The 27786-nt window shown below is 42.7% G+C and overlaps 1 protein-coding gene across 1 annotated transcript in view; it reads left to right on the top strand.

The window, feature by feature from the left end:
• Window positions 1–1344: 1344 nt before the first annotated feature.
• The window catches only part of TRUB1 (TruB pseudouridine synthase family member 1), a 43704-nt gene continuing 17262 nt past the window's right edge, over window positions 1345–27786 (top strand). Inside the window, exons 1-3 of the mRNA XM_073354279.2 lie at window positions 1345–1726; window positions 5290–5385; window positions 11642–11697. Coding sequence (XP_073210380.1) covers window positions 1573–1726; window positions 5290–5385; window positions 11642–11697 — 306 coding nt within the window. The 5' untranslated portion in view covers window positions 1345–1572. The remainder of the gene's footprint in view (window positions 1727–5289; window positions 5386–11641; window positions 11698–27786) is intronic.

Raw genomic sequence — 27786 nt, 5'->3', positions numbered from 1 at the left:
CTGCCTGTCGGCAGGAGCCTACAGTGCAGGCAGCCCCTAGGCACAGAGGCAGAGGGGTGTCTCTGGGTGCTGCACCAGCTCCCTCCTGCCCAATCAGAGCTGTGGGGGCGGGGCTTGCAGGCACCGGCAGCAGGCAGAGAGCCCTCTGCCCCCCCAGACCCTAGGAGCCCGAGGGACCTGCCGGTAACCTCTACCTTGCCCCCCAGCAGGTCCCTCTGGCTCTTAGGGTCGGGGCGGAGGGCTCTCTGCGCACTACCGGTGCCTGCAAGCCCCGCTCTGCGGCTCCAGCAGCTCCCACTGGTGCTTTTCCCAGCCAATTGGAGCCATGAAGCTCGCGCTTGTGGCGGGCGCAGCACGTGGACAGTCTGGAGACCCCCCCCTCGCTGCTCTGACCCTAGGAGCCAGAGACCTCCCAGCAGGTGAGTGCAGCCAGGGAAGGGGGCAGGGTGTGATGGAGTGAGAGTCGTGTGTGGGGCTGTGAGGGTGTGGAGGGCGCTGGGTTGTGGGGGAGGTTTGTGAGTTTTGGGGTGCTAGGCAGTGGGGGCGATAGTGTGTATCAGGGCAGTGGGGGTCTGTGTGGGGTGTTGTTTAGTTGCGGTGGTGGGGCTGCGGGGAAGGGCACTGGGAAGGAGGAGAAATCTGTGTGTATTGGGAAACTAGCGAGTGGGGGGTTCTGTGTGGGGTGCTGGGCAGCTGTGGTGGGGCTGTGGGCGGGGGGGAGCGCTGGGCAGGGGTGGTGGTGTGCACAGCACTGTGCATTTGTGGTGGAAATGGAGGGGGGAGTTGGGGGGGGGCTCTGGCCATAGTGGATCCAGGGGGTGTTGGGCAGGGGAGCTGTGTGGCACAGCATGGGCCCACCCCCAACAGGAAGGGGCACGCTGGTAGCACAGGGCCATTTTGGTGCACAAAAGAAACCCTCCCAGGCGCCCTCAGCAAAGCTGCACGGTGCCACCCCTGTGACCCCCCCGCGACCAGGTGTGTGTCTCTGAAAAGCGGCTCACCCTTTGCACAACCCTGTGCACACCATGCCCAGAGCAGCAGCAGCCTGTGCACCACAGGCGGAACGGAATCCCCGGGGGGGGGCACAGCATCACCCCCCCCCCCCCCCGGTGCTGCCCGGACACCGCCCCTCCCGCAGCAGGCAGAGGCGGGGCTGGCCCAGCCGAGCCGAGCTGCAGGGTGAGGCCCCTCCAGCCGCCTCCGCGCGCGCCTGCTGTCGAGCGCGCGCGCCCGGGCCCGGGCCCGGCGAATCCTCCATCTCCCAGCGCGCGAGCCTGCGCGCGACCGGCCCGGCGAATCCTCCATCTCCCAGCGCGCGAGCCTGCGCGCGACCGGCCCGGCCCGGCGAATCCTCCATCTCCCAGCGCGCGAGCCTGCGCGCGACCGGCCCGGCCCGGCGAATCCTCCATCTCCCAGCGCGCGAGCCTGCGCGCGACCGGCCCGGCGCGCCGCGCTGTCCCTCGCCGCTGCTCCGCTGCAGGGCCCCGCGTGGGTAGCCAGGAAGCCGGGCCCGAGCCGCCGTCCCCTGGCCTCCTCGGTGCATCTTCAGCCTGGGCGAGCCCGGCCCGGAGCATGGCCGAGAAGGTGCACGGGAAGCTGGGGCATGTTCTGGCCAACACAGCAGCAGCTAAACTCTTCTCTCTGAGCGGGCTGTTCGCTGTGTACAAACCCAAGGGGCCCACTTCAGCTAACGTGCTCAACCAGCTGAAGGAGAAGCTGCTGGCAGGTACTGCTGGGAAGGGGCAGGATGTCACCCTCGGGCTGGGTGGGGGGAGGCCACGGCGGGAGGGTCAAGCTGGGACGGGGGGGGGGTACCTTGGGAGGAGGCAGGTCTGGATGACACATGCTGGGAACTTCATGCTCTTCCTACAGTGGTAGGCGTCCCACAGCATTGGTGCTGAGAGTATCCGCCTGCACCCAGTACTTTGCCCTCTAACTGTATGTATGCAAAGCCAATTGCTGCACCATCAGTTCCCCTCTGCAGGTGGCTGGGGCCCTTGCCCCTGTAAGTGTCCCATTCCAGTTACCCCAGGCCCAGGTAAGGGTTTTGTGTGTGCAAATTACTGCCTGAGTGTAGCTTCCTTGCTGTGCAGTTTGCACCTTCACCTGTTCATATTCCCTAATCAGTGTAGTTTGAATCCACACTTAATTTGTCTCCCCCCCCTTCTTCTGTGCATGGAGATAACCATGAGTCTACCTGACCTGCACATTTTGATACTTGATGTGCCCCTGAAAGTTTCAAAGCAAGTTTAAAAATCCAGATTTTCCAGGGCTGCAAAGCTGGAAAAGTCTAAAGGAGGAATACTTTGGTTAGAGAGAATTGAGATTTGTAAAATGTCTGTTAAAATACATATGGACAATAATCCTTCGTCACAGGAGGGAGACACTAAAAACTGGCCTAAAATGAAATCCAAAATGAAGGTGCCACTTTCAGTCAGATGTCTGATTTAAAAAATACATTGTCCATTTGTTTCAGAGTAGCACCCATGTTAGTCTGTATTCGCAAAAAGAAAAGGAGTACTTGTGGCACCTTAGAGACTAATAAATTTATTTGAGCATAAGCTTTCGTGAGCTACAGCTCACTTCATCGGTGTTCACCTAGTTAGGCTTTTTCAAGCTTCTGGTATGTATATGGGCCTCTTCTTTGTGAATCTCCATTACAGGAGTGATTTAGTATCCCAGCAAACATAGGCAAGGTCTAAACCACAACTCCTAGGAACATATTACTTCTTCCTTTTCAAAGTTCATATCACTGTTGTCTATCATGGAAAGAGAAAGCGAGAAAAATATATTTTCTCCTTAATTTTTCAGATTGTTTACTCTGGTGGGTCCTGATCTTGCAGTATGATCTATGGTGGTGGGATTCTTATTTCTCCATCAAGTCCCACTGAAATAATTTCAGTCCCACCCAGAGGCCCATGAGTCTGTATGAGTGGAACAGAATTTAAGGATTGTGAAAAACACAGTTGGAAGGCTACAGAAACAATCCCCATGCCACTCCTTACTCCACCTCTCCATAGTGAATTGCAGGGTTGGGGTTTAAGATTGTAACCTCCTTGGGAGGCCAGGACCATGTTATCTTGTATACAGCACGTAGCATGATGGAGCTCTGATCCTGATTGGGGATTACAGAGTCTCCTGTAGTATAAGGCCCCAATCCTGCATTGAAAACTGCAGTATTTCTGTCTCATGTAGACACCTGTTGAGTGGGGCTCCATGCAGGCACAGGGGTCTGCCCATGTGAGTCCCAGTGCTGGATTAATGTCTGTGTAGTATAATTACAGTGGTAGTGCTTTGTTGACAGCTAGTTTCTAAGTTCTTCCCGTTGTTTGTATGGGTCTCTCACTGTAACACAAGAGAGAGAAACACTTGAAATAATAGGAAAGTTGTTATGAAGCTACAGAAATTGGAAATGGGTTTCAGAGTGGGAGCCGTGTTAGTCTGTATCAGCAAAAAAAAAAAACAGGGGGGAGGGATAGCTCAGTGGTTTGAGCATTGGCCTGCTAAACCCAGGGTTGTGAGTTTAATCCTTGAGGGGGCCATTTAGGGATCTGGGGCAAAAATTGGGGATTGGTCCTGCTTTGAGCAGGGGGTTGGACTAAGATGACCTCCTGAAGTCTCTTCCAAGTCTCCTTGTGGCACCTTAGAGACTAACAAATTTATTTGGGCATAAGCTTTCATGGGCTAGAACCCACTTCATCAGATGCATGTAGTGGAAAATACAGGAGCAGGTATAATAAATACATGAAAAGATGGGAGTTGCCTTACCAAGTGTGAGGTCAGTCTAATGAGACAGTTCAATTAACAGTAGGATACCAAGGGAGGAAAAATAACTTTTGTAGTGGTAATGAGAGTGGCCCATTTCAAACAGTTGACAAGAAGGTGTGAGTAACAGTAGGGGGAAATTAGTATGGGGGAAATTAGGTTGAGGTTTTGTAATGACCCAACCACTCCTAGTCTTTATTCGGGCCTAATGTGATGATGTCCAGTTTGCAGAACTGGAATTAATTTGCAGTTTCACGTTGGAGTCTGTTTTTGAAGTTTTTTTGTTGAAGAATTGCCACTTTTAGGTATGTTATTGAGTGACCAGGGAGATTGAAGTGTTCTCCGACTGGTTTTTGAATGTTATAATTCTTGATGTCAGATTTGTGTCCATTTATTCTTTTGCGTAGAGACTGTCTGGTTTTGCCAATGTACAAAGCAGAGGGGCATTGCTGGCACATGATGGCATATATCACATTGGTAGATGTGCAGGTGAATGAGCCCCTGGTGATGTGGCTAGGTCCATTGATGGTGTCCCTTTAATAGATATATGGACAGAGTTGGCACTGGGGTTTGTTGCAAAGTTTGGTTCCTGGGTAGGTGTTTTTGTTGTGTGGTGTGTAGTTGCTGTGAGTATTTGCTTTAGGCTGGGGGGCTGGCTGTCTCCCAAGGTCTGTGAGAGGGAGGGATCATCGTTCATGATAGGTTGTCAATCCTTGATGATGCGCTGGAGAGATTTTAGTTGGGGGCTGTAGGTGATGGCTAATGGTGTTCTGTTCCTTTCTTTGTTGGGCCTGTCTTGTAGTAGGTGACTTTTGGGTACCCTTCTGGCTCTGTCAATCTGTTTTTTCACTTCAGGGGATTTGGGGGCATGTTTAGCTCTTTCAACTGTATATTCAGTTGACTTCCTTTCAAGTTTATAATGGCCTCGAGAATCTGCTGAATGTTTCTTTTTCAGGGAGTGATCAAGGCTGTGGAATTCCTAGGTGGGATTGTAACAGGCCAGTCACATTTCCCCATATGAGACTATTTGTTATATGCCATCACAGCAGATGGGCAACAAAGAGCAAATTCCACTCAGTTGCATGTAGGCATCCCTATTGAAGCCATTCATGTAGCTGAGTGGTATGTGGCCCATTATGTGCAATCAAATAAAGCAAGAATGCTCAGTGTACGTGATGCTTTCTGTGAGTGTGTTCAGCTGGTAATAGTGTTACATGTTGCATTAATGAAACAAATCAGGTAACCTGTCCACTCTGGTGTGTTTTGTATATTCCTTTAACACTTCTGTTTATAATGGTGCATAAGATTATTTATAATTAGCTGATAGCAGCCACTTTCGCAGACAGGAAATTATATATGTGTGTGTATATATGTATATAATTCATGATTTAATCAGAGCATGAAGAACAATGATTTCCATTGAATTTCTTTTCTTTTTTGATATATTGCAACATAAATAAGTTTTTTGCATTTGCCATGTTCTGAGGTTGTTCTGTAATGCGTTTTGTCAATTTATTTTTGCAGAAGCTGGTATACAAAAGTGTGCAAGAAAGAGGAAAAAACAGATTTTGAAGATTGGACATGGTGGGACTCTAGATAGTGCAGCTGCAGGAGTTCTGGGTAATTAAAATATGAATATCTGCAACAGTTGCCTTTGTTGTTTTTATTTAATGAATTGTACTTCTAATAGCTGGAGAAACAGATACTTTTGTTTGGCTAAGCTGGTGTTTTGTAACTGCTGTAATATTCTGCAGTGTTTATTGTTATAATAATGCTTTATATTTCTATGTCTTTATCTCAAAAGATCCCAAAGTGCTTTAGAAACTAGAGATACGTAGGATTCAGTTCAGCTATGGAGTGCAGCAACACAGTAGTTCCTGATAGGAAGTGAAAAATAACCCATTTAATAACAAAGGCATCAATGAGGTTTCTATGTTTACTATCTCGCAATGATTTCAATATCAAGTGTGTTCCATTTACTGGTAATGGAATGATAATTGCCAGCTGTGTAAACTCAGCCTTGGGTCTGAGAGTCAAGATGGATTAATCCCAGCTTGCACATCATCATCAATAATTTTGTTGAAGAACAACATAGAGCAGAATCTGCAGCTTCCATAATCTTAGCTGTGTTGCTCTGCAGGACTAAAAGGAATAAAAACAGTAACAATTCTGTTTTGTAATTGAATTCAACAGGTGTGACTGTGAATATACATAGGGAACAGATCCACTGAGTTTTGACATAGTCACTTCTCAAAGTAGAACTTTGCTTCAAGGAAACAGACTGTTGCTAATGGCTGCCAGTAGGTTGGTAATTGTCTCTCTGTGGCCTGCGTGCATTGTAAAATGTAACTCCCATAGACTAGAAGTAAACTTTAGCTCTGCTTGTTCCAATTTCCTGTTTACTCGGTTGCCATTTGTTGAAGAACATTGTTTCTGGATCTGAAACGGAAGGTTCTTTCTTTTGCACAGATGTTCCTATTGAGCACATTATTTCTTGTTGTGGGGAGCCATCAGCATTGATCCAGAAAACAAAACAAAACAAAAAAATCATTGAGGCCTTTTAATGGCTTCTCCTACTGTCTTCTGGCAGCCAGTGGGCTCCAGAGCTTGCATCTGTGGCATGACAGAATGTATTCAAGCTTGGGGTGTGTGTGTGTGTCTGGTAAAGACAGAGAAGTGCATTACCTTAATATGTTTCCGATCGATGCTTCTTCACAAGGGCAAAGGATGTTTTGTTCTAGTGACAGAGAAAAATCAATGCAAGCCAAATAGAAAAGGACAAAATTCATAGGAGGGTGGGAGCAAATGCTTTCAAATTTCAAAAGATGTGCGAAGAAATAGTTGCGGGAGGGGAAGAAATAAAATAAAAATATTTTTTCTTTCTGTTATTTTTTTCTAACAGTTCAGTTAACTGTTGTCTCCAGCGTATTGGTGGTGGTGGGGGAAGCTTTCTTTAGTAGCTTCACAAGAAGCTTTTGAGGCTACTAAACCTCCTCTCTTGATCTGTGCCTGTGTGGCTTCAAATTTCAAGATCTATGTTCTGATCCTTTCTCGCTGCTTGATATCAGACCTTTCTGCATATTTGTAACAGCTGGGTGAAAGCACTCTTTCCACTGATGTTCTAGCATTTGAGAGATCACTAGGCAATGCTTGAGCAAGACCTAATACAGTTCACTTTGGGGTTTTTATTAAGGAGCAGCCTGGCTCTAATGTAAAGCCTTTGGAAAACTTTAGACCAAACATTTCTGATAGTCTTCCTCAGCGGCTGGAGTTCTGCCCCGGAATAGGAGTTGAACAGACTGTAGTTATGCGAAGTGTGATGGTTGTATGATGGAAGGTGAGAAGAGAAAGCAGAAAATTGTACAAGAACTTTGATATGAAAATCAGTTTCAATCACCTTCTTGACAAGGCAGAAGTCACCATTTATCCTCTCAGAACTGAGCACAGGCTGGGGAATGGTTGGTGCATGGAAGTCGTCTGAGATAAGGACACCCACTTGGGTAGTGGCTGATCGGTAGTTAGCCATGAAATAGGTTCAAAGTGTGAGCAGCAGCCCTAAAAGCTTCCCCCACCCCCCTGCTACTCTGCCAGTGTTCTTCTACCCTGACCTGTAGTGACTCCCCTTTAGGGGTCAGAGCAGTTCAGTCTGCATGTCCGTGTGAGCTTCAGCCTCTCTTCTGAATCTGGCATACGTTCTGCAACGAGTATTTCATTTGGTGTAGATCACTGACTATCAGATTATGACCACTTTCAATCACTGTTGACCTAAGCTGTATTTGAATCAGTGACCTAGAAGTTAAAGACTTCATAGGGCATGTCTACATTGCAATAAAAAACCCGTAGTACCAAGTCTTAAAGCCTGCGTCCACTCACTCCAGTGTGAGGGGCTCACACTATGGGGCTAAAATAGTAGTGTAGAAGTTTGGGCTCAGGCTAGAGCCTGGGCTCTGAAACCCAAAGAGGGAAGTGGGTCCGAGCCCATTTACACTACTATTTTTAACTAGTCAGTTGACCCAGATTCTGAGACTCACAGCTGTGGGTTTGTTTGTTCTTGTGCAGCATCAATGTCTCCATAGTATGTTATTGTACCCCATGAATTATGGTGTTAAAACAAATGGACGTGGAAAAGAGCTATCGAGTCATTGAGTCGGTCTCCCAGCCACTACAGGATGGTTCTCTATGGTGCATGCTAACAGTGTTTTGTCAAGTCTGGTTCTAAATACTCTCAGTGGTTGTGGCCCCCTCCACTTGCTCTGAAGGTATATCTACATTGGCAGTAAAAGACCTGCAGCATGCCCATAACTGACCTGGGCTTGTGGGGTTCAGGCTGTGGGCCTATACAATTGCAGGGTAGTCATTCGGCATCAGGCTGAAGCCCCAGCCCTGGGACCCCGTGAGGGGGGTGGGTCTCGCAGCTCAAACTCCAATCCAAGCTCAAACATCTACACTACTATTTTTAGTCCTGCAGCCCGAGTCCCACAAGCCCGAATCAGCTGACCCAGGCTCTGAGACTCGATGCTGCGGGTTTGTTATTGTAGTGTAGACGTACTCTGAGAGACCTCTCTCCCAGACTCATTCTCCTCGTCAGGGAGTATTTCCTGTCATCCACCTTAAAATGTCCCTGTATTAGTTTCATCATCTGACTCCTTGTTTTACCATCTTGTACCCCTCTAAAGAATTTCTCTCCTCCGTGTTTGCACCCTTCTGCATACAGCTTTCCAGGTTTCTCCCTTTGAATAACTGAGCCATTTAGTTCTCCACTACTATCCAGTTCTAATAAGGTGCTTGGATACTGTGGAGCTGAGCGCATTGCAAATGTATAGACACTGTTTTTCTGAAAAGATGCATTTTTATATGACTCTTTATTTCATACCTGGCGTATGTCTCCGTCTGTGGGACTCAGGCTTGTGGACTCAGTGTTTCCAAACCCCTGCTTGAGCATTCATACTGCATTGTAAAGCTGGACCCAGGTCTCAGCTATGCCAGTGCATCTATACTGCACGACACAGACCTTCCATCCTGGTTCTATGGCTTGACCTGCGTCCACACTGCAAAATGACAGGGCTTGGACCCAAGTCTCAGTGGGACCTGTCCATTTAGCAGCTTCCTAGGACCTGGGTCCTGTCTGCTTGCTCACGTGAGTCAGACTGATTTGTGTGTGGTTGGCAGCGGGGTTTGGACTCAAACCTGAGTCAGAGCACAGGTTTAGTGTACACTGTAGACATAGCCTTGTAGGCTTGCCCTATTGCAAATGTGGGTAAAAAGGGGTGATTTAAGGTTTTGAGCACCAAGTAATTTTATCACAAAAATGGCTAAAAATCATATAGTTCAGAGAGACAGGAAATGGTAGGTCCAGTCTTAATGCCTGTTCAGGGATGAGAGTCCCGTTATTTCAGCTACATGGGGTTCTTGCCATGCCATGGGGAGTGGGAAGGCACTATGATTTAAAGACAAGCAAAATAATTCTTCAGCTGGCTAAATTGCTTTTGTCTTTGTGTTGAGAAAACTCTAAGAACATCTTTAAATTAGAACTGTAATTTTTTCCTTTATTCAGTCAATTTTCTGAGATATCCCTTTAGTTCCATCAAGGTTTAATAGAAGTTGAAATTCTATTTCAAATGAGTCCAAACACTCCTGTTTTACATATAAAAGTGTTTAAGCTCTTAAAAATCATTTTAAACTTAAATGATTCTTAAATAAAGTTGTTCAACTTAAATGGTTATGCGGAGAGATTGTGTCTTATTTCTTACCAATCTATAGAGAGGTTTTCCTTGCCTTCCTGAGTTTGGTAATGAGTTGGTTAAACATTGCCAGATAACTAATTAATTTCCCAATTAATATGAATGATTTTATACTCAGATGGCTTCTTATATTAATAATCTGTTATAGCAAGGTCATTTGATTCAATTTTTTACATAAAACATCCACTACTCACATAATAGTGGTATTGAGGCAGTTATTACATTTGCAAATACACATCTCAAAGCATTCAAGGGACAACAAAGGTTTTCACCTTCAAGAGGAAACATAGAGTTAGACATAACTAACATCATCCATAAAACATTGTCCAACCATAAATGTTCTTCTTACCATTTGAAGACTTTAGACCAATTATAAAAGAAATCAGTTTCAATAAGGATAATTCTAGATTTTTCCCTTTTCAAAGGGGGGGGCGATAAAGACAGCCTCTTTTATTACTTAGTTTCTAGGTCTGATAATGCATCCTAAACATAAACCCTCTTTGGAATATCCTAAATACACATCCAGATCTCTTTCTAAAACACAAGTATTTTAAGAAGTTGTTTTCTTGAGATAAAGATCATGTCTATACCAAACTAGTGTCCTGTACAAGGGAAGGTATCCTGTTCTTTAAAGAGACGCTCTTGTTGTTTGTTTGTCTTTTGACCCAATGGTTCCTACATTTACAGCTTGTAATTAACTTTTATCAAATAGTCTATACAAGGCACAAATCACAATAATGAACACTTCTATACTATTTTGAAAGATGTGTGTAAAAGAAAATATAGACCGTTAAAGCTAAACAGAAGTTGTAAAGCTGCATTCCAGAGCATGTATAAACATTCTTGGAGGTAATATATTTGGTTTTATGGCTAACGAGGTGTTCTCCTTTTTGACACTTTTGGTGCCTGGTATTGGTTGATGGAAAGCAGAGATTTCCTATGGATTCCCTTAATTAGCTTTAACCTTTGATTTCATTAAATTAGCAACTAAAAACTTAAGCACATGAGCTATCATATTCTTCAAGTATTCTGTGTGGAAACAATTGTATCTCCTAAAATTGAGTAAAGGCAAAGGCAAGATTATACTACTCTAACAGTATAAAAGAGAATTATCATAATTTTATTAATAACCATTTTGCATCAATATTGAGGTATATCCACTACACAAGGTAATACTGGAGAATCCTGCTGTATACTCTTTGTATGGTGATGACAGTTTTACAAATGTGTGGTTACAATGTACCTGGTTTTCTTGTTTTCCTCTTTCTATTGTATCTACTACTTCTGATCACTGTGCAGAAAACCAATGGAAAAAGTTAGTAAAGAAAAGCACATTACTATAGGAAGTTTTAATGTGAATTCTAACACAGTAAAGCGATTTTCCTACCCATTTACTTTGAAAATCTGATTGTTAGTCGCTTTGACAAGTCAAAATGTAGTTTAAAATTGGAAAAGCCAGTGGGCCACACAAACTTGACTCTGCCTGTTTGATTTATAAATGATTCTAGCAAAAGACTCAGGGACCTCATGATTATTTTACTTTCTTGCCCTGGTCCTATCACTGCCAAACTAATTCCATTACGGTATACCTTAGCTGTGTTACTACAGGCTACTAATAACCTTTAAATGGTCCATTAGTTACAGCAATGGCTTTAGCTCACTAATAATGAACCTTGCCAAAGACTTTATCAGGCCAGACTGAGAGCCATGGTTTGTGCTATGTCTTTCTTTACTGAAGACTGAAAATAAATATAGTCCAATATTTATTGGACTATATAAATAAAATCAAAATAAATAAAATAAATCAAGTCCAATCACAGGGTAGAATTAAACCATTTTAACAATAGGCAAAGCTTATCTGTCTTCTGCTTCTTGTCCTGTCCTCAGTCCCAGTAGATAGAGCATCAGAGGTATTTCTCTTAGGCAATATCTTTATCTTTTGGTATCCTCCTCTTAAAAGACTCATTCAGCTGATCATGATAATTGAGGCCATGTATATGCTAGCAGTGCAGGAAATGTGTTATTTCTGACTAATGTGATGTATGGCAGTGAGTTGAGTGATAGTGAGAAGAGGGAGAATGTGAATCTAGTTAATGGAATAGAATGCTGTAATATTTCTCTTTCTGTCTTTGCAGTGGTCGGTATTGGAAAAGGAACTAAAATGCTGAGCAACATTTTGGCAGGCTCCAAGGTATGGCACACTAAGTTATTGATCTTAATATTTTTTCTGTGTCGAGGTGAATCGTGTTACAGGCAACTAAAACATCCAGCATCAAGCAAGGACTCAGAATGGCTTCATTCCTTCAGGGACCCAAAGTGTTGCTATCACAAGCATGCTTAACTGCCTGTCGGAAACCCTTGTCTCTCTGATGTTGTCTCAGAGAGCTTACTGATGATTGGGGTCTTTTGTAGGAAGGTTTTTTCAATGTTCAGTTCTCTGTAGATTTTAAATATGAGATATAGAAACACAATAATGAATGATGTCCTGTAAATATTGTAACTTCTTCTGTTTTTAAATCAAAACTTTAAAATCCCCATCCCCCCTATCCTTTCCTTCAAGTAGATATAAAAGAGTAATACTATAATTCTTCCATCACAAGCTGTTATGAAATTACATCTGTTCTTCACATCTGATTTCTCAAGAATACCATGCCGTCTTAAAAGACGAAACCCTTCAATTTTTTTTTTTATCTTTATTATTAGTATTGCTATAATGGCTAGATGCAAGTGGGGATGGGGGCTCCATTGTGCATAATCCCAGCCCCAAAACATTTGACACAAAATGTAACAAGCAAGTGTGAGCAAAATTAGGAAGGGAGGATAAAGGTGACAAAAATAATCTATCTAATCACACAAATTTATATATGTGGTTACTGATGTTTCCAAATCATCCTAGATTGTAAAAAACAAACAAACAGCAGTTTCCCATGGATGTATAACCAGGTCATTAGTTGGCTGACTTCTTTGTAGGTATCACAGCAAAAGTTGGTCAAGAGGAAGGAATTGGAGAAGGAGCGGGAACTTGTGTTCTGGGTTAATTCCATTGGGGAGTTCCATATATCGAAGGCAGCATGACATATAATGCATAGATGGTTCTAAGAGTGGCTGTCAAACAGACCTGCAAGGCTAATAAGTAACCTTCTTTTAATGTTTTCTTATTCAAAACACACTGTGCATTTGGGACATTATGCGCTCCTAGACTCTGATTTTAAGGACTCTTTGATCAGGGGAACATATATACAAAGACTTTGTGGGACTCCAGTCTTGAATGGGGATTTTGGGAGCTATCATACAAAAGAGAAAAGCGTCATGTATTACCGGCTTAAGGACTGATCCTGCAAACATTTACCTACCTAAGTAGCATTAGTCATGTGAGGAATTCCTTTATCGTCAGTTGGGCTATTCACGTGAATGAATTCTGTGCATAAGTATTTGCAGGATTGAGACATTAGTATGCAAAGCACAAGTGACAACAGGTGGATTTGGAGAGCTATCATTCTGCATAGTTAACAGATGGGAACTTGACTCACCTCTGGTTGTACTTTCTGGCTAGTTGCATCAAAACCTTGACTTGTGTGTTTACATTTCCAGGCAATAGATGTTGGGTAAGTGGATAGGTGGGCATGCTCCAGTTAATCCAGTATGGTTGGTTCCAGCCCTGGGTGTTAGGGGTTTTGCATACATCTTGAAAGCTGAAAATGTAAAGTCCTGTTGTTTAGAGAATACTTTTAAAATGGGAAAATGGGCAAGAATACATGAAGAAATCAATATAATAGTCAAGTGCTCTCCAGATTTTGTTACTTTAGGAAAGTCAATAATGACTTAAAAATAATTGACTTTTTAAAGTCAATTGACAGCTCCTCTAATGCATTTCATGCTGACTATTTTTCTTCCTTTTTTCATCTCTGATCCATGACCAGTAAACTATTTATAGATGCTGTGATGATGATCTGAACTAGAGCCTGACTGATATTCACCCAGGTTTAAGAAGAGATAATAGACAGAAAAGCAGTTGTGGCAATAGGGCCTGATTTGAAGTCCCTTGCAGTCAATTGCGATGCAGTTTTAGATTTGGTTTTGGTAAGTAATGAGGATGTCCTAGTAGAGCTAGTCATAGGAAATAACTTTGGTTCAAGTGATCTTGAGTTTATTTAGTTTAAATGAAGTAGAAGGATAATCAAAAACCAAGCAATCAGCTATGGATTTTGGTTTCAAGAGGGAAGACTTTGGGAAATTAAGGGAATTAGTTGAAGACATCAACTCGATTGAAGCACTCAAAGACTTAAATGTGGAAGAGGCTTGGGATTTATAGCTATATTAAAAAAAAAAAAGAATAAGAAAGGATGAGGTTGGGCGCTATGCAGTGTGGATGGGAAGGAGGTTGAAGAGGAAGACCCAAAAACTAAATGAATACTTTGCCTTGGTTTTCGATAAGGATGATAATATGGAACATGGGTATGAAGGCAGGATGGCAGATGGAAATGAGTGTATAGAAATGGAAATTATGACATCTGAGGTGGGAGAAAAATGTGAAGATCTTAATGTGGTTAAATCAGGGGGACCAGATAATTTCCATCCCAGAATACTGAAAGAACTGGCACATGAGATTGGTAGCCTAGGAGCAAGGAATTTTAATAAATCTATCTATCTGGGGCTAGTGCCATATGGCTGGCTAACATTGTTACTATAGCTAACATTGTCACTATATTTAAGAAAGGAAAAAAAGTGATCCTGGCAATTGAAGACCTGTTAGTCTGCCCTCAGTAGTATGCTATAGAACAGCTGTTCTCAAAATGTGGGTCAGGACACCAAAATGGGTTGTGACCCGATTTTAAGGGGGTTGCCAGGGCTAGCATTAGACTTTCTGGGATCCAGGGCTGAAGCTGAAGTCCTAGCTCCAGCCCCACCTGGGGTAGTGGGGGGTCAGGCTGTGGCTCCCTCTCCACCACACCTGGGGTGGTGGGGCTTGGGCTGTGGTCATGTCTCCCCTCTCCAGGTTGGTGGGCTCAGGCTCCACCCCCATCCCAGGATCATGTAGTAACTTTGTTGTCAGAAGGGGGTCGTGGTGCAATGAAGTTTGAGAACCTCTGCCTTAGAACAGATTGTGAAGGAAAGGCTAATTAAGTTAATGGAGGCAAACAGCAAAGGGGATATAATTCAACAAGATTTTCCAAAGGTAGATCATGCCAGACTGTCTTGATTTCTTTCTTTGAGAAATTAACTGATTTTTTTCACTAAGGGAAATACAGTAGATCTAACATGCATGGACTTAATAAAGCATTTGACACAATACTACATGGGAGATTATTACGTAAATTAGAGAATATGGGGTTAGTACAAGCATTGTAAACTGGATAAAGAACTGACTTAAGGGGAGAGGGCAGTGGGTTTTGTTGAAAGGTTAACTATTGGACTGGAAGGAGGTTACTAGTGGAGTTCCTTAAGTATTGGTCTTGGAATCAATCTTATTCACGATTTTTATTAATGACCTTGTCACAAAAAGTAAAGTGTGTGATAATGATCTGGATGACCTTGAAGATTGGAGTGACAGAAATGGGATGAAATTCAGCAGTACCAAGTGCAAGGTCTAAGGGTCTAACAATAAGAACTTCTGGGCGCTCATCAGTTGGACATGATAGGGGAAGAGAGAGACCTGGGTGATCACAAGATGACGGAGGCACCAGTGTGATATGGCTGTGAAAAAGGCAAATGTCATCCTAGGCTATATCAAGCAAGGCATTTCCAGTAGTGATAGAAAAGTATTAATGCCATTGCAGAAGACACTGGTAAGACTGCATCTGGAATACTGTGCACAGTTCCGGTCTCCTATGTTCAAGAAAGATGAATACAAAGTGGAACAGGTGTAGAGGAGAACTACAAGGATGATCGGGAAGAGGAGGGCCTATCTTATGAGAAGATAAGGGAAGAGCTTAGTTTGTTTAGCTGAGGAGAAAGAAGGCTGGGAGAGAATATGACTGATCTCTTTACATACATTGGGGGAATAAACACCAAACTGCGGGAAGAGCCATTTAAGCTAAAGGACAATGTTGCCACAAGAACAAACTGGCCAGGCTGGAAATTGAAAGGTTTCTCACTGTCAGAGGAGTGAGGTTCTGAAACAACCTCCCAATAACAATTGTGGGAGCAAAGAACCTCTCTCTCTTTAGAGCTGGGCAAATTTATGAGTGTGATTGTGTGATGGGGTTGCTTGTGCTAGTAGGGGACAGCAGAGCTGGGGTTACTTCCAGTTTGTCTTACGTTCTTAGAAGCTCACGTTTCAGGGCTTCACCTGGCCACCAGGAGGGGGTCAGGAATGGATTGTGTTACTCTCTCTTCCCAGTGTATTCTAGATATTTTTAGGTCTCCTTCCTCTGATGCATCATAGAAGGCCACATCCGGAGATGAGATATTGGAAAGGGTGAGCCAGGACGCTGAGGCAGTACCAAGCAGTCTCTCTCTCAGGTGCTTGGCTGGCTGGTTCTTGCTCACAAGCTCAGGTGTTTTCCCCTAGGTCAGATTGGCCGTGACCTTGGGGGCTTTTGCCTTCCACTGCAGTGACTGAGTGCAAGTCACTTGCAAGGATCATCCAGTCATTTCTCACAATGATTTCCCTGCCATTGCAGGGGCCTCGGCGTTGGTAGGTCTCAGTCCCTCTTATTCTCTCACTGTGGCACATAACCATCTAGTCTCCTGTGGTTTATATTAATTTGTCCTAGTTTTGGTTGTTGGGTTTAGTGTGAAGATGCTGGGTTGTATTAGTTGCTTTTGATATACAGGAGATCAGACTAGGTCATCTGGTAGTCCTTCTGACCTTATCCTCTGACTCTAATTGGAGTCTTTCCGTTGACCTTGGTGGGCTTTGGATTAGGACGATAGTACTCATATAACTTACTATAGTTCCTGAGGTTGAGTCCCTGTTACTTGAGACTTTAACTTTTTATAGTCTGACATCCCCTTTTTAATACCTTATCCATTACAGAAAAGCTTTGTCATATTAGCTAAATCAGCTTTAAATAGTTCTAGCTAAACTAGTACAAATCCTTAATGTAGATGCTCCTAAATCCATTTAACCCTCATTCAAATTGGTTTAGTTTAATTTGGTAATTTACTGACACAAGTTAAAATGATTTTTAAGTGAGGGTTAAACCAGTTTGCAAGTCTGTGTAGATAGACTCATAGGTTTAACTGGGTGGCTACAGAGGTCTCAGGACTCCTAGTAGTTAGCCATGACTATTCTTTATTCTAAAGTTGTTGAAAAACTTTTTGCCTTTTAGCTGTCGTGCTGTCTACTAGGATTAGAGTGTCTCTTACTTCATCATACATCATGTGTTTGAAATGATTGTTACTTTTGCTCTAATTCTCTCCTTTTTATGTTCGATTCCACCACATTCAATATGCGTTTCTGCTGGGGATTTTCTTTTTAATTCCGTTAAAGCAGTCTTCAAGAGAAATCAGATCCAGTCTATCAACACTGGCAGCATAATTACACTCATGCCCCAAAACTTACGTGGTTGCTGTGAACTCTGTATGGCAGCTCTACCAAAGAGATGGATGTCAGAATTTTTCCAAACGTCCTATCAAATTTAAGCTGATTTGGCTGCCACCAGCATGATTCCCTGATCTGTAATTCATACAGCCTCTGTAAAGAATATCATGATTTATCAGTTCTGTAATCAAGTATGTGACCTCCTTAAGGACTAACTCAAAAGAAATAGAAATGTCCAGCAAAGTTTCTCAAAGCTCCAAGTTTCTTATCAAGTTCCTTAATATTTTTCCAGAAATAGACGTCTCTGTATGTTTTTTTTTTTATTTCAGATGTTCCAGCAAAGTTGTGGAATAAATTATGGCATGTGAATGGGCTACTCTTATGGCTCAAAGACTAGCATGCTATTCTTCCTCTGAAAGACGTGGGGTAGTCTGATCAGAATAACTCTGTTCCTAAGACTGAGACTATGTGGAGGTGATGTTTGTGGGCAGATAATTTAGAGAGCTCTTGCTAACAGCAGAAAGTTTAAAGGAAGCTTTGGAAAAGTTTGGAAAAATCTCTCCCACGCTAAGATGTGCTGTAATAATGTAGCTATGCAGAAAGAAGTTGTGGGCTCATCAGGGAGGTAGGAGGCTTGGCAGCCTAAGCAGCCAGCAATGAGATATTGCATTATTCTAATAATTCCCAGTGGGACAGGGGGAGATTGAGCGGCAGGGATGTCTCCAGCACAGAGAGCCTTCACTGAAGTGAGATAAAACAAGATAATCAAAACTTCAGGCACCCAGGTAGCATGTTCACTCATATTTAGTTAATTGCATTATAAAGAGCCCAACTCTGGCTTCACTCACATTCTCCTCAGCAGGGTCACATGCACCAGGGTGACCCCAGAGTCTTTACTGGGGTCATACCAAGGTAAATGAGACCAGAAGTTGGGCCATCATGAGCATTCTGTGGTCTGAATCCTCAAATACTGACAGGTTGAAAACCTGCTTTTCTTTTCTGGAGGGTAGAATCTCTAGTCATTCTTCTTTTTTTATCGGAAGCCCCAGGAGCTCCAGTGACTTGTGTTGAATTAGAATTGACTTCCCTGCATTGATTGCAAATGCTTGAGTGGAGAGTAGGTGAATTGAGCATTTGATCTCAAAGGTTGCAGCCTCTCCAGAGGGGCTCACTATCAAAATGTCATCTGGATAATATAAAACCCAAACTCCAAATAGCCTCAAAGAGGCAAACAGGGATCAAGGGGAGAATGAAGATGCTGAGTTAGTAGCCTGATGTGGAACAGTGTGGATTCTATATAGTTAGAAAACTGAACTCCCAAGGATCCTGAATGGGGCATGGAAACTATTTCAGTTATCCAGCCTTTTTTAAGTGTAGCTTCACCATGTTTTGTCTCATAAATACGGAGCTTGCTGCTTAAGGATTCTCCAGAAGAAACTGGATCAACTTCCTTTGTAGTATGAGAATTTCTTACTGACTTGTAAGTTTATTGTAGGATCATTCTAGGAAGTGGCTGATTGGATTCATGGTCCATCTAATCCAGTATCATTTCTGCATAGGTTAGTCCCAGACGATGTAGAGAAAGATGCAAAAGTCTATAATGAAATAAATGCCTCCTAGGGAACATTATTTCCTAATCAGTAATTTACAACGAGTTGTCTTATGCCCAGAAGCATGAGAATATAGATCCCTAAGTTTTTGTATATTATCTAATGTAATTGTTGATATAATTATACATATTAATATCTAATTCTTTTTTGACTTTGCCACCATCATGTGGCAATGAGTTCCATGGGATAATTATGCTTTTTTTTTTTAAGTTTCCTTTTTTCTGTTAAATTTTTTTTTGCAGAAACATCCTAGTGCATGCAGTGAATTTTTTCAAGTGTAAGAAACTAAATGACTGACTTTCTTTTCAGAGGAATATTTATGTGGCACACATCTTTACTGTTTAGTATGAAAACACCTTTTCCCCACAGTAGCACCACACAAGCAGATCAAGGGCACCTGCTTGCCTTGTGGTATTTTATCTAGCCAGCTCTCCATTCCAGTAAAATAATACACTGTGCAATACAGACTAAGCAAAACATTGTGAGGGGATGTCTGCATTGCAATTAGACACCTGCAACTGGTCTGTGCCAGCTGACTCAGGCTTGTGGTACTGTTTAATTGCAGTGTAGATGTTCTGTCTCGGGCTGCAGCCTAAGCTCTGGAACCCTCTTACCTGTCAGGGTTGTAGAATCCGGGCTTCAGCCCAAGACTGAACGTTTACTCTGCAATTAAACAGTCCCTCAAGCCTGAGTTAGATACCCAGCCGCGGGGATCTAATTGCAGCGTAGACATACCCGGAGTGAAATCCTGGCCCAGTTGAAGTCATTGGTAAAACTCCCATTAACTCCAGTGGAGTCAGGACTTCACCCTCTTTCATGATTGTGTGATTATAAATTTGTCTGAAATGGTTTTATTGTTGCATAGTTAAAATAGCACTGTCCTAAATGAAATAAACACCTACAGGATGGAAGTAATTATTGTAAACAAATGTAAATTAGTTATGAAAGTTGCCAGGAGTATATTCAAATGGTCCTGCAAAGTAGATCTTCTGTTGTACTAAAAGGCGGTGACATGCTGCTTCATTGATTGGGGAGATAAATTTGTCTTTCCTATTATGGCCACTATTTTGCCTATAAATCTACTCAAGTGAGGATATGGCTGGCTCTTGGGGGTGGGGTGCGGTGTGGGGGGAGTTTTTTCTTTAGGACTAGAATTTTTTGATGCCCTTACACTGAACAGCACCTTAATCCACAAATGTTCCTCAGTAGTCCCATTGACTTTAAGGACTAAAATCATGAGTAAAGGTATCTGTATTTGGCCTTTCATCATTAGTGAGGGTTAATAATTAAAAGCATGCACTCGGGAGATAAAAAGGTAAAACGTGAAAAAGAATCCCTTGACTGTTGTGCACTGTGAAACGCGCTGAAGTAAGGGCCAGTTTCCTTGGGAAGCGTCTACTCTTGGGTGGGAAGAACCACCTCCTCCCTAAATTTAAGAATCAGTAAAACAAACAAATACTTCCCCTCTCACACACCCAATATTTGCACTGTATCTTCTCCTGTTTCCTTGCTCCATTGAAAGAGAGATGATCTGACTCTTCATCTGTTAAAGAATTTTACAAGAAGAACAGAGCAGAGTCTAATCATTGAAATGATGAACAGAAAGAGCTGTGAGGCTGTGTAAAAAGCAGATGCTCCTGTAGCTGTGAAGAGTGAATTGAGCAGATATTTGCTACCTACTTCCATGAATATAACACACACACGTTGGAAAAATGATACATGCCCACACTACTTGTTTTAGACCTTGACAAGTGTTTCCTTTTTTTTAACTGAACAATTTTAGATTATGGAGGGTACAGTAAGAAATGATCGGTCCTCTCTTTTACACTGTTCCACAGTGGAGGACAAGGATTCACTGATTAAATTAATAGCAGGTAAATTTATCATCAATAAGAGGAAATACTGCTTCAAAGAATATGTAATTAGGTGGTGGAATTTGCTGCTAATTATTATTTGTTGTACTGTAATGATTAGGAGCTGTAGTTCTTGTAAATGGAAGTGGCAGAAAAATAGCCTTATTAGGGCAAGAGACTGAAATTAAGAGAACTGGGTTCTAGTCATAGGTTTCCTGAGTAAACCTTGAGAAAACCACCTGAACCCAGATTTTTCAAAAATTGATTTTGAGTGCTTCAATTTTTGTGTACCCACTGTGACACACAAAGCCTGATTGTTTTCATTCATATATATGTTGTGGATGCTAACTGTCTCAAGATGGTCACCTCACATCAGTGTCAACTTTTGAAAATGGGTCTTAGAGTTCCTGCCTCCTCCCTTCTTCCTTGTATAATGGAGCTAATACTTACCTACTTAACAGGGATATTGTGAAGCTGAATTCATTGTTTTAAAAGTGCTTTGAGATACTTTGATGGAAGGCACTGTGGAAATGCAAAGGGGTGTTCGGTACAAAAAGAGTGTGTTCAGACAATGTTATGCCTGCACAGTGAAGCATGCAGATGTCAGGAAATGCCAAAGGTAAGGCTCCACACACAACCTTGACTCTGTCAGGCTCTGATTCCAGGCAGTCGGACCTGGTGGTTGGAGTGGTGGTCAGTGCTGGATGTAGGATCAGGACGTGGCCGAGGGCAGTGGTAAAACTTGGTTCCAGGGACAGGCCAGGGGTCAGAACCGAGGTCAGATCCATAGACAAACCAAATCGGTATCGTAGTGAGAGTCCAGATGCAGGCCATAGGTCGAAGCAGGGTTGGAGTCAGTCCTAGGGCTTGGAAGTCAGGAAGTGGATGGAGGGCTGGATAAAAGAGAAGGACATGGACAAGGCTTGAGCAGGCTGGAACAAGGCTCCGGTAAGGTTGGGGCAGGAACAGGAACCAGATGAAGGACAGCCTGGAAGCCTAGGGAGTCTGTTTTATTATTATTATTTATTACATAATAAAATATCATACAGTTTCAATCCAGTGTTTATCTATAGCACTGATCACCAGGGTATCTGAACACTGAACAGGTAAATTAGGTCTGCATGCTGATGTCCATAGCACACTTCATAGAGGATTCTGCTGTTTGCCTTTTCTGGGAGGCATTCTGCAGTTGCCATTTGTATGGTAACCACACATTAAATGTTGCTGTCAGAATGTATTGTATACATTAAGTGAAAACACAGAGTAATAGTGAAATGCTGCTGGAAAATATAGGCTATTTCATTTGACAACTACGTTATATTTGAAGCTAACAGTCTCGTCCCTTGAATTGCACCTAAGCAAGGCTGCCATATATCATGAAAAGGAAATGTGTTGTATATGGCTACTAAGTAACTGATCTTGATAAGATGACTTGTGCCAATGAGACATTTTGCAGAGCAAAGGGTGCACAGCTGCTAATCCTTGTATGAGTTTATTGAGAGAACTCAATGCAAAACATACTGTGTATACCAACTATGCAGTTTTTTCCAGCAGATCGTAACTTGGTCAAATCAAAATCAGTTTTCACTGGAACACGTAAAGGCATTCCTCCCCCATAGGAGCTACTCCTCTGGCAAATTTGATCTTTCTACCATGACTCCTTTTTGCTAGAGATACCTTTTATTAGAGGGAAGGTCAGATAGAATCGTCTTTGAATAATGGGGAAGGTGCTGCTTCCCATATCCCCACTTCTTCCCCCCACCATCCCCTCCTCATATCTTAAAAACAACTCAACCGTGTTTGCTTAAGTTAAGAAAAAAATTCACATGGCAAATTTCAGAGCAAAATGTGATAATTTTGGAAAGTTCTGTGTGTCTGAAAATGGGGTTTGAATGGAAATGCTTCTGCAACCTTAAAGTCTCTGACAGTCCACTCTAGTGATTTATATCTGCACTGGAAGATTTGTATTACCCTATATATTTTTTTAAACATAGGTACTGGAGCTACTGAATTCAAACACTCTTCTGGTTTCCCTTCCCCTCCCTCTTTTTCCTCCCACATCTTCCCCCCAAAATATAGGTTATAAAAGGGCCCCAGGTATGTAGTGCAGGTATTAATTTGCCTGCTGCCCTACCATTAGTGAGCTGGCTCTGCATGCTGTGTATTTCTCAAGTCTCTCTCTTTCATGTTAACCGCAGGGGCTAATCTATTAATATCTCTGCTTCATGCTCTATTCATATTCAGACTTTTTTAAAGTACAGTATTGAAAATTTTGAAGAGGCTACACTTACTGTGCTGTGGGAACGGTTGCCTCACAAAACGGAGAGTATTTAAAGAGCCCGCTCCAGTTAAAATTTTTCTGTTTTCTCTCTCTCTTACACCCACCCCCTCCTTCTGACCTCTGTAAATTACATATTTGTATTCGCTACATATACAATTCTTCCTTCCCACTTTAACAAAATATTAAATAACAGTGCTAACACACTGAGTCAACTTTTTTTTTTTAATTATGAAATCATGGGAGTCAGAAACAGATGACCTGTTAGCAGATCTGTCTATTCCCACGCTGAAGCAGTTCTGTTCCTTTTGGTGCCCCTTTCTAGTCACTCAAAGATTCTTGTACCTCTGCCATTTGGAGTTTACTAGATCTTAGCATGAGGAAACGTCTTTGGGTTTAACCTAAATATTAATTTTCATAATTTACTTTGACATTCCTAGTTATACCCCATTGCACCATTCTAAAACCATCTCTTTTCTCCTGTGAAGAGTCTGTTCTATTTCTGGGAGAAAGAAAATCCAGAATTTCCATAATACCCGATTCCTCAAAAAGTTAGGGGTGGGGTGGGGGTTTGTGTTTCCCCTGTGTAATCCATTGAACAGGTGGTACAGTTTAGCAGTGGGAAGGAGGGAATGAGCTTGTATCAAAACAAAACTGGAAATGACCTCTATTCAAGACCAAGGATGAGATGTTTTTTTTTTCTAGTGAGTGCAGAGAGTTTCCATGGGGAAGGATGCTTTGAATTAAGAGACCTGGTACTACCAAGCAGCTGGTTTCTTGAGTGGGTCTGCATGTTGTAAGACCTTGTTTGTGCTAAGCAATGTGACCATGTATCACTGAAATCTGGGGGATGATCTGAGTCCCTAATATTTTTACAAAACTCTAGTATTTTGTTCTAGCTTTTAGAATTCCCTGCAGTCTCTGGCGACATCCCCCGAGTTATCAAATCATTCCCTGATCTCTGGCAGAACTTTCGGCTGCAGGCCCCCCCCCACCCCGATGGGTGGTGCTAGGGTTTCACTTTGAAAATCAGGTCACCCCATGTTTTAGAGCGTTTTCAGTAAGAGGGTGATATAAGGGGTCAGAGAATCCAGCTAGTCCTAGGGTAAAGATCAGATAGTTCTTCAGCAATGAGAGAACGATTACAGCATCTAGCAGTAAATAAAATTTAGTACAGCTTTAGCACAAAGTCAGCTTTTTCACGCAGGAGAAAAGTGGATGCTAGAGGAGAGAAATTGTAGTTTCTCTGTAGTAAGAGGACGTTTGCTATTTGTTAATTTTGAACTTGTCATAAAATACTTTTTGTCCCCTCTGTAATCTTAATTTTGTCTTTTGGTAACATTTTCAAATTGTTTGGGGGCCTCCTGCTTTTAATATGTCTGATCATGGCTGCTGGAAGTTCTTTTGTTTTGTAAAATAATCGGGACTAAAATAATCATCCATTTTCTCCTATCCTTGGGCTGTCTTTTCTATTTAGAGCCAGGCATTGTTTCTTGCTATTTGTTTTGAACAGTGCTTAGCACAATGGAACCCTGGTCTTGCCCGAAACCTTTAGGTGCTATTGAAATAAATTTGACAAGTTACGTAAATAACTAATCTTGGTCAGGAGTTAGTGATAAATTTTATGAATCTATGGACACAAATTGAATGTACTTTTATAAATAACCATATAGGGCCAATTTCGTACATACAGAGGCCCACGTTTGCAACCAAGATGCATCTGCAGGTATGGGAACTGTAGGCGCAAAGCATGCAATTACATGGTTAGGCACCAGCTTGGTAGTTTTGATGCCCACTTACCCATTTTGTGTTCCAGCTGATTGCTACCAGTGTCCTTGCAACCTCTGTAGGCTTCCTATGCTCACATCTTAGTCAGGCACATACATAGATTGATCTTCTATTTATCTCAAATCTGATTTCTCTGATGATTCTCAGTCTATCAGATAGGGTTCTTAGCTTTTCTTTTTTTTCCTCCTACAGTCCCATGTTCAATTGCTGCTCAGATTTGAAAATAGCTTATCATCAAATGAACTCTAAGAACCATTTGTCCTAATTCCTACAGTCCTTCCTTTCCAGGAAATTCCAGCAATGAGAGACACCTTGCAACTTTAAAGACAGCTACTAATGACCCTATTTTACAATTGCATCCCAGAGGTTGAGTCTCTCTTCTAAAAGTTGCTGTTCCATTTTTTTTAAAAAGCTTTTAAAACAGGTTATAATTTAGGATTTCATGTCTCTGGCCCTTTTCCCAATAAAACCTTGATATATAAAATAAAACAAAACTGAGAAGTACCGTTCCCATGGTTTCTCTGGCATTTTCACTGACAAGTGGTATGGACATGCCTGGCTGTCAGCCCAGGGTCTCTTACCATTGTGAAACTGACTAGAAAGAATGTAAAGTTCCTAGCTATGGGTGCAGAGAACCCATGTACCTTTTCTTCCCCCCCCCCCACTCCAGTAAATCTGTATATTAAACCTGAGTATCAGGGTTTAACCAGTAAATATCAGTTGAAGTCTAAAACTGGAAGCATTTATTTAGAGTGGCTATTCTTTTACCAAAAGAAACATTGTTATGTAATCCCCGGGGGGGTTGCCATTTGTGTGTGACTCCTGCCAGTCTTACCCGGCAGAGCCAAAGGGAATGGCTCAGGTTACCAGGGTCCCACTTGCAGTGATGACTGCAGGAAAAAAAAGCTGCCCCACACTTCTCATCCTGCAAATCTGCCAGTGGGTGACCCAAGCCATCGAGATGTGTCAAGAATGATCAAAGTGTGGAACACCTGGCTTTTGTTCCACATCCCACCATAATTGACAGAATGTCCCATGCTTTGACACTAACACCTGTTTTTAGGGATATTTCCTCACTGTGTGAATGAAACAAGCCAGTTTTCCAGTCTCTTACAGTATGGAAAAGTGGTGGGGGAAAATCCCTGCACAGCTTGTTTGAGCACTGGGAGGCTTAGAGAGAGGGTTTCTGCCTGAACCTCACGTGGAATGCCTTGGGGAAGGCAATTTTAGAGAGGAAGTAGGTGGTGGGTGCTGCCCCACAATACAATCAGTTTAGTCTGGGAGCAGCTCAGTCTCCCATGGAAAAATGCAGTGGCTTAGCCTGCTTCCTCCCTCTCTACAGTTGTTAGTTCATGGGGTCACTCCCTCAGACACCTCTCTGCTTTTTGCAGGGAGGAGAGAGAAAGACCGGGCAGAAAGCACTGAGCTGCTAGAGGAGGGTCGTCTCCTCTAATCACTGGTCTCTGCTCTGTGAACCACAGCTGTAGTTTTCAGCACACGAGAACAGGGAGGCAGCACTAATGTTGTATGTATCACATAATGCAGTGCACTTGGGAGGTTTGTCAATTCCCACAACTTTCTGATTGCCAGGCTGGCTTTGGCTCCGGTTGCTATAGAAGCAAGAGCCTCCCTCTCCAGATAGTAGCAGGGCACATGTGACCATTTCTGTCCAATACAGGCTTTGCCACAATTATCCCTCCATTGTCTCCTCCAGATTAGATAGCTGTAGGTGGGGCTGAAAGTTGAAGCTAGTGAAGAATGCTGCAGCTTGCTTGTTAAGGAGGGTTACATTGGATTGGTGCTCCATGACGTGCAGTGGCTCCCAATAAACTTCCGGCTTGAATTCAAGGTGCTGGTTTTAACCCATGAATCCCTAAATGATTTGGGACCTGGTTACCTGAGAGATCAACTCTCAACTGTATATCCCAGGGAGAGATTAGCAGAGGTGATTGGGCCAGAGCTTGCTCAGTAGAGATGAGAGGGAGCTGCTGGTGGGGTGTTCTCTGTGAGAAGTCTTCAGCATTGGAACTTGCTCCACAAGCCCATCTTTGTTACCCTTTGGAGTGCGCTGCAGTGCCCACCCTCTTTCTCTTTCTGTTAAGGAGGGTCTGAGCTGAGGTGGAGGTGCTGAGGAGCAGCTGTTTCTCTATGGTGATGTGGTAATTTATCACTTATGAGAGAGCTGGATTGGCGCCTGTAGATGTATTTTTAAAAATTGAAGAGAGAAATGGCCAGTGGAGGTGAGAAAAGGTCACCAGAAGAGTCATACCCAGTATATGTTGCTGAGGGCAGGGAGAGCTTAACTCCAAGGGAAGACAACTCCAAAGTCTAAGACAGTCAAGTGAGGTCTAAGAGGAGCATTAGGCTCAGTCTGAGCTCTTGGCCTCTCCTCTGCAACCTCCTGTGATCAGCAGGGACTGAAGGGATCCCAGACCCTGTAAATGGCCTATGATGATTGTAATAGATAATTACAAATACCCAAGGGTGCTGTGGAGATTGATAATGAATCAAATATAACTCTCAATTTCCTAGACCTTTTGTGGCTTGATTTTTCTCCAGGTCTGGATTAGTGTACCCCTGGCTTTGTTGGTGTATAACTAGACTGGGATTTTCTCTTTGCAAGTATCCTTTGATGCACGTACTTTTTGTAAATTAGAAAGGTTTATGACCTTATGCAGAACTGAAGAGATAGAAACTCAGGCTGTGGAATGTGTTCACCATTCAGTGATGGAGTTTCCGTTTATATAGATCCAGCATAAAGAATTTTTCTCCACTGCTGGAATGTTAAATTTAACAATGTGGTTGTAATGGGCAGCCTGAGGCTAGTTGCTTATAACCAGATTTTAAAAAATCATCATCCATGCCAGGAAGATGCCAGGGCTTTCATTCCATTGGAACCTCTTTCAGCCTGAAATCTAATGAAAGAACTTAAAGGTTTAGTAGTAATCGAACCATTCAGACCTGTTCACGCACTCATTGTAACATCTGAAAAAGTTGTCCAATATATAGTATTTTATTTTGCATGTTATTGTTCAAAAGTCCTTTCTTGCTCTCTGGCTGTGCCCCAGTAGTTTGAAGACTGTTCTTCTTATTGCTTTATTTACAGAGAGAGAGAGTTGTAAACTAGTAACTTTTGTCGATTGTTTGTTTGGAGATTATTGTAGCCTGGCACCCAAGGACACTGATAGGCCATATGAATAAGGTGTAGGTGGCTGCAGGCCTGATACCTGTGTGACAATTAGCTTAGCATAATCAAGGCCTAGCT

The sequence above is a fragment of the Lepidochelys kempii genome, chromosome 7, assembly GCF_965140285.1.
Source record: "Lepidochelys kempii isolate rLepKem1 chromosome 7, rLepKem1.hap1, whole genome shotgun sequence".
NCBI lineage: Eukaryota > Metazoa > Chordata > Testudines > Cheloniidae > Lepidochelys > Lepidochelys kempii.
Note: the sequence above shows the minus strand (reverse complement) of the source record. Positions and strands in the feature narration are given on the sequence as shown.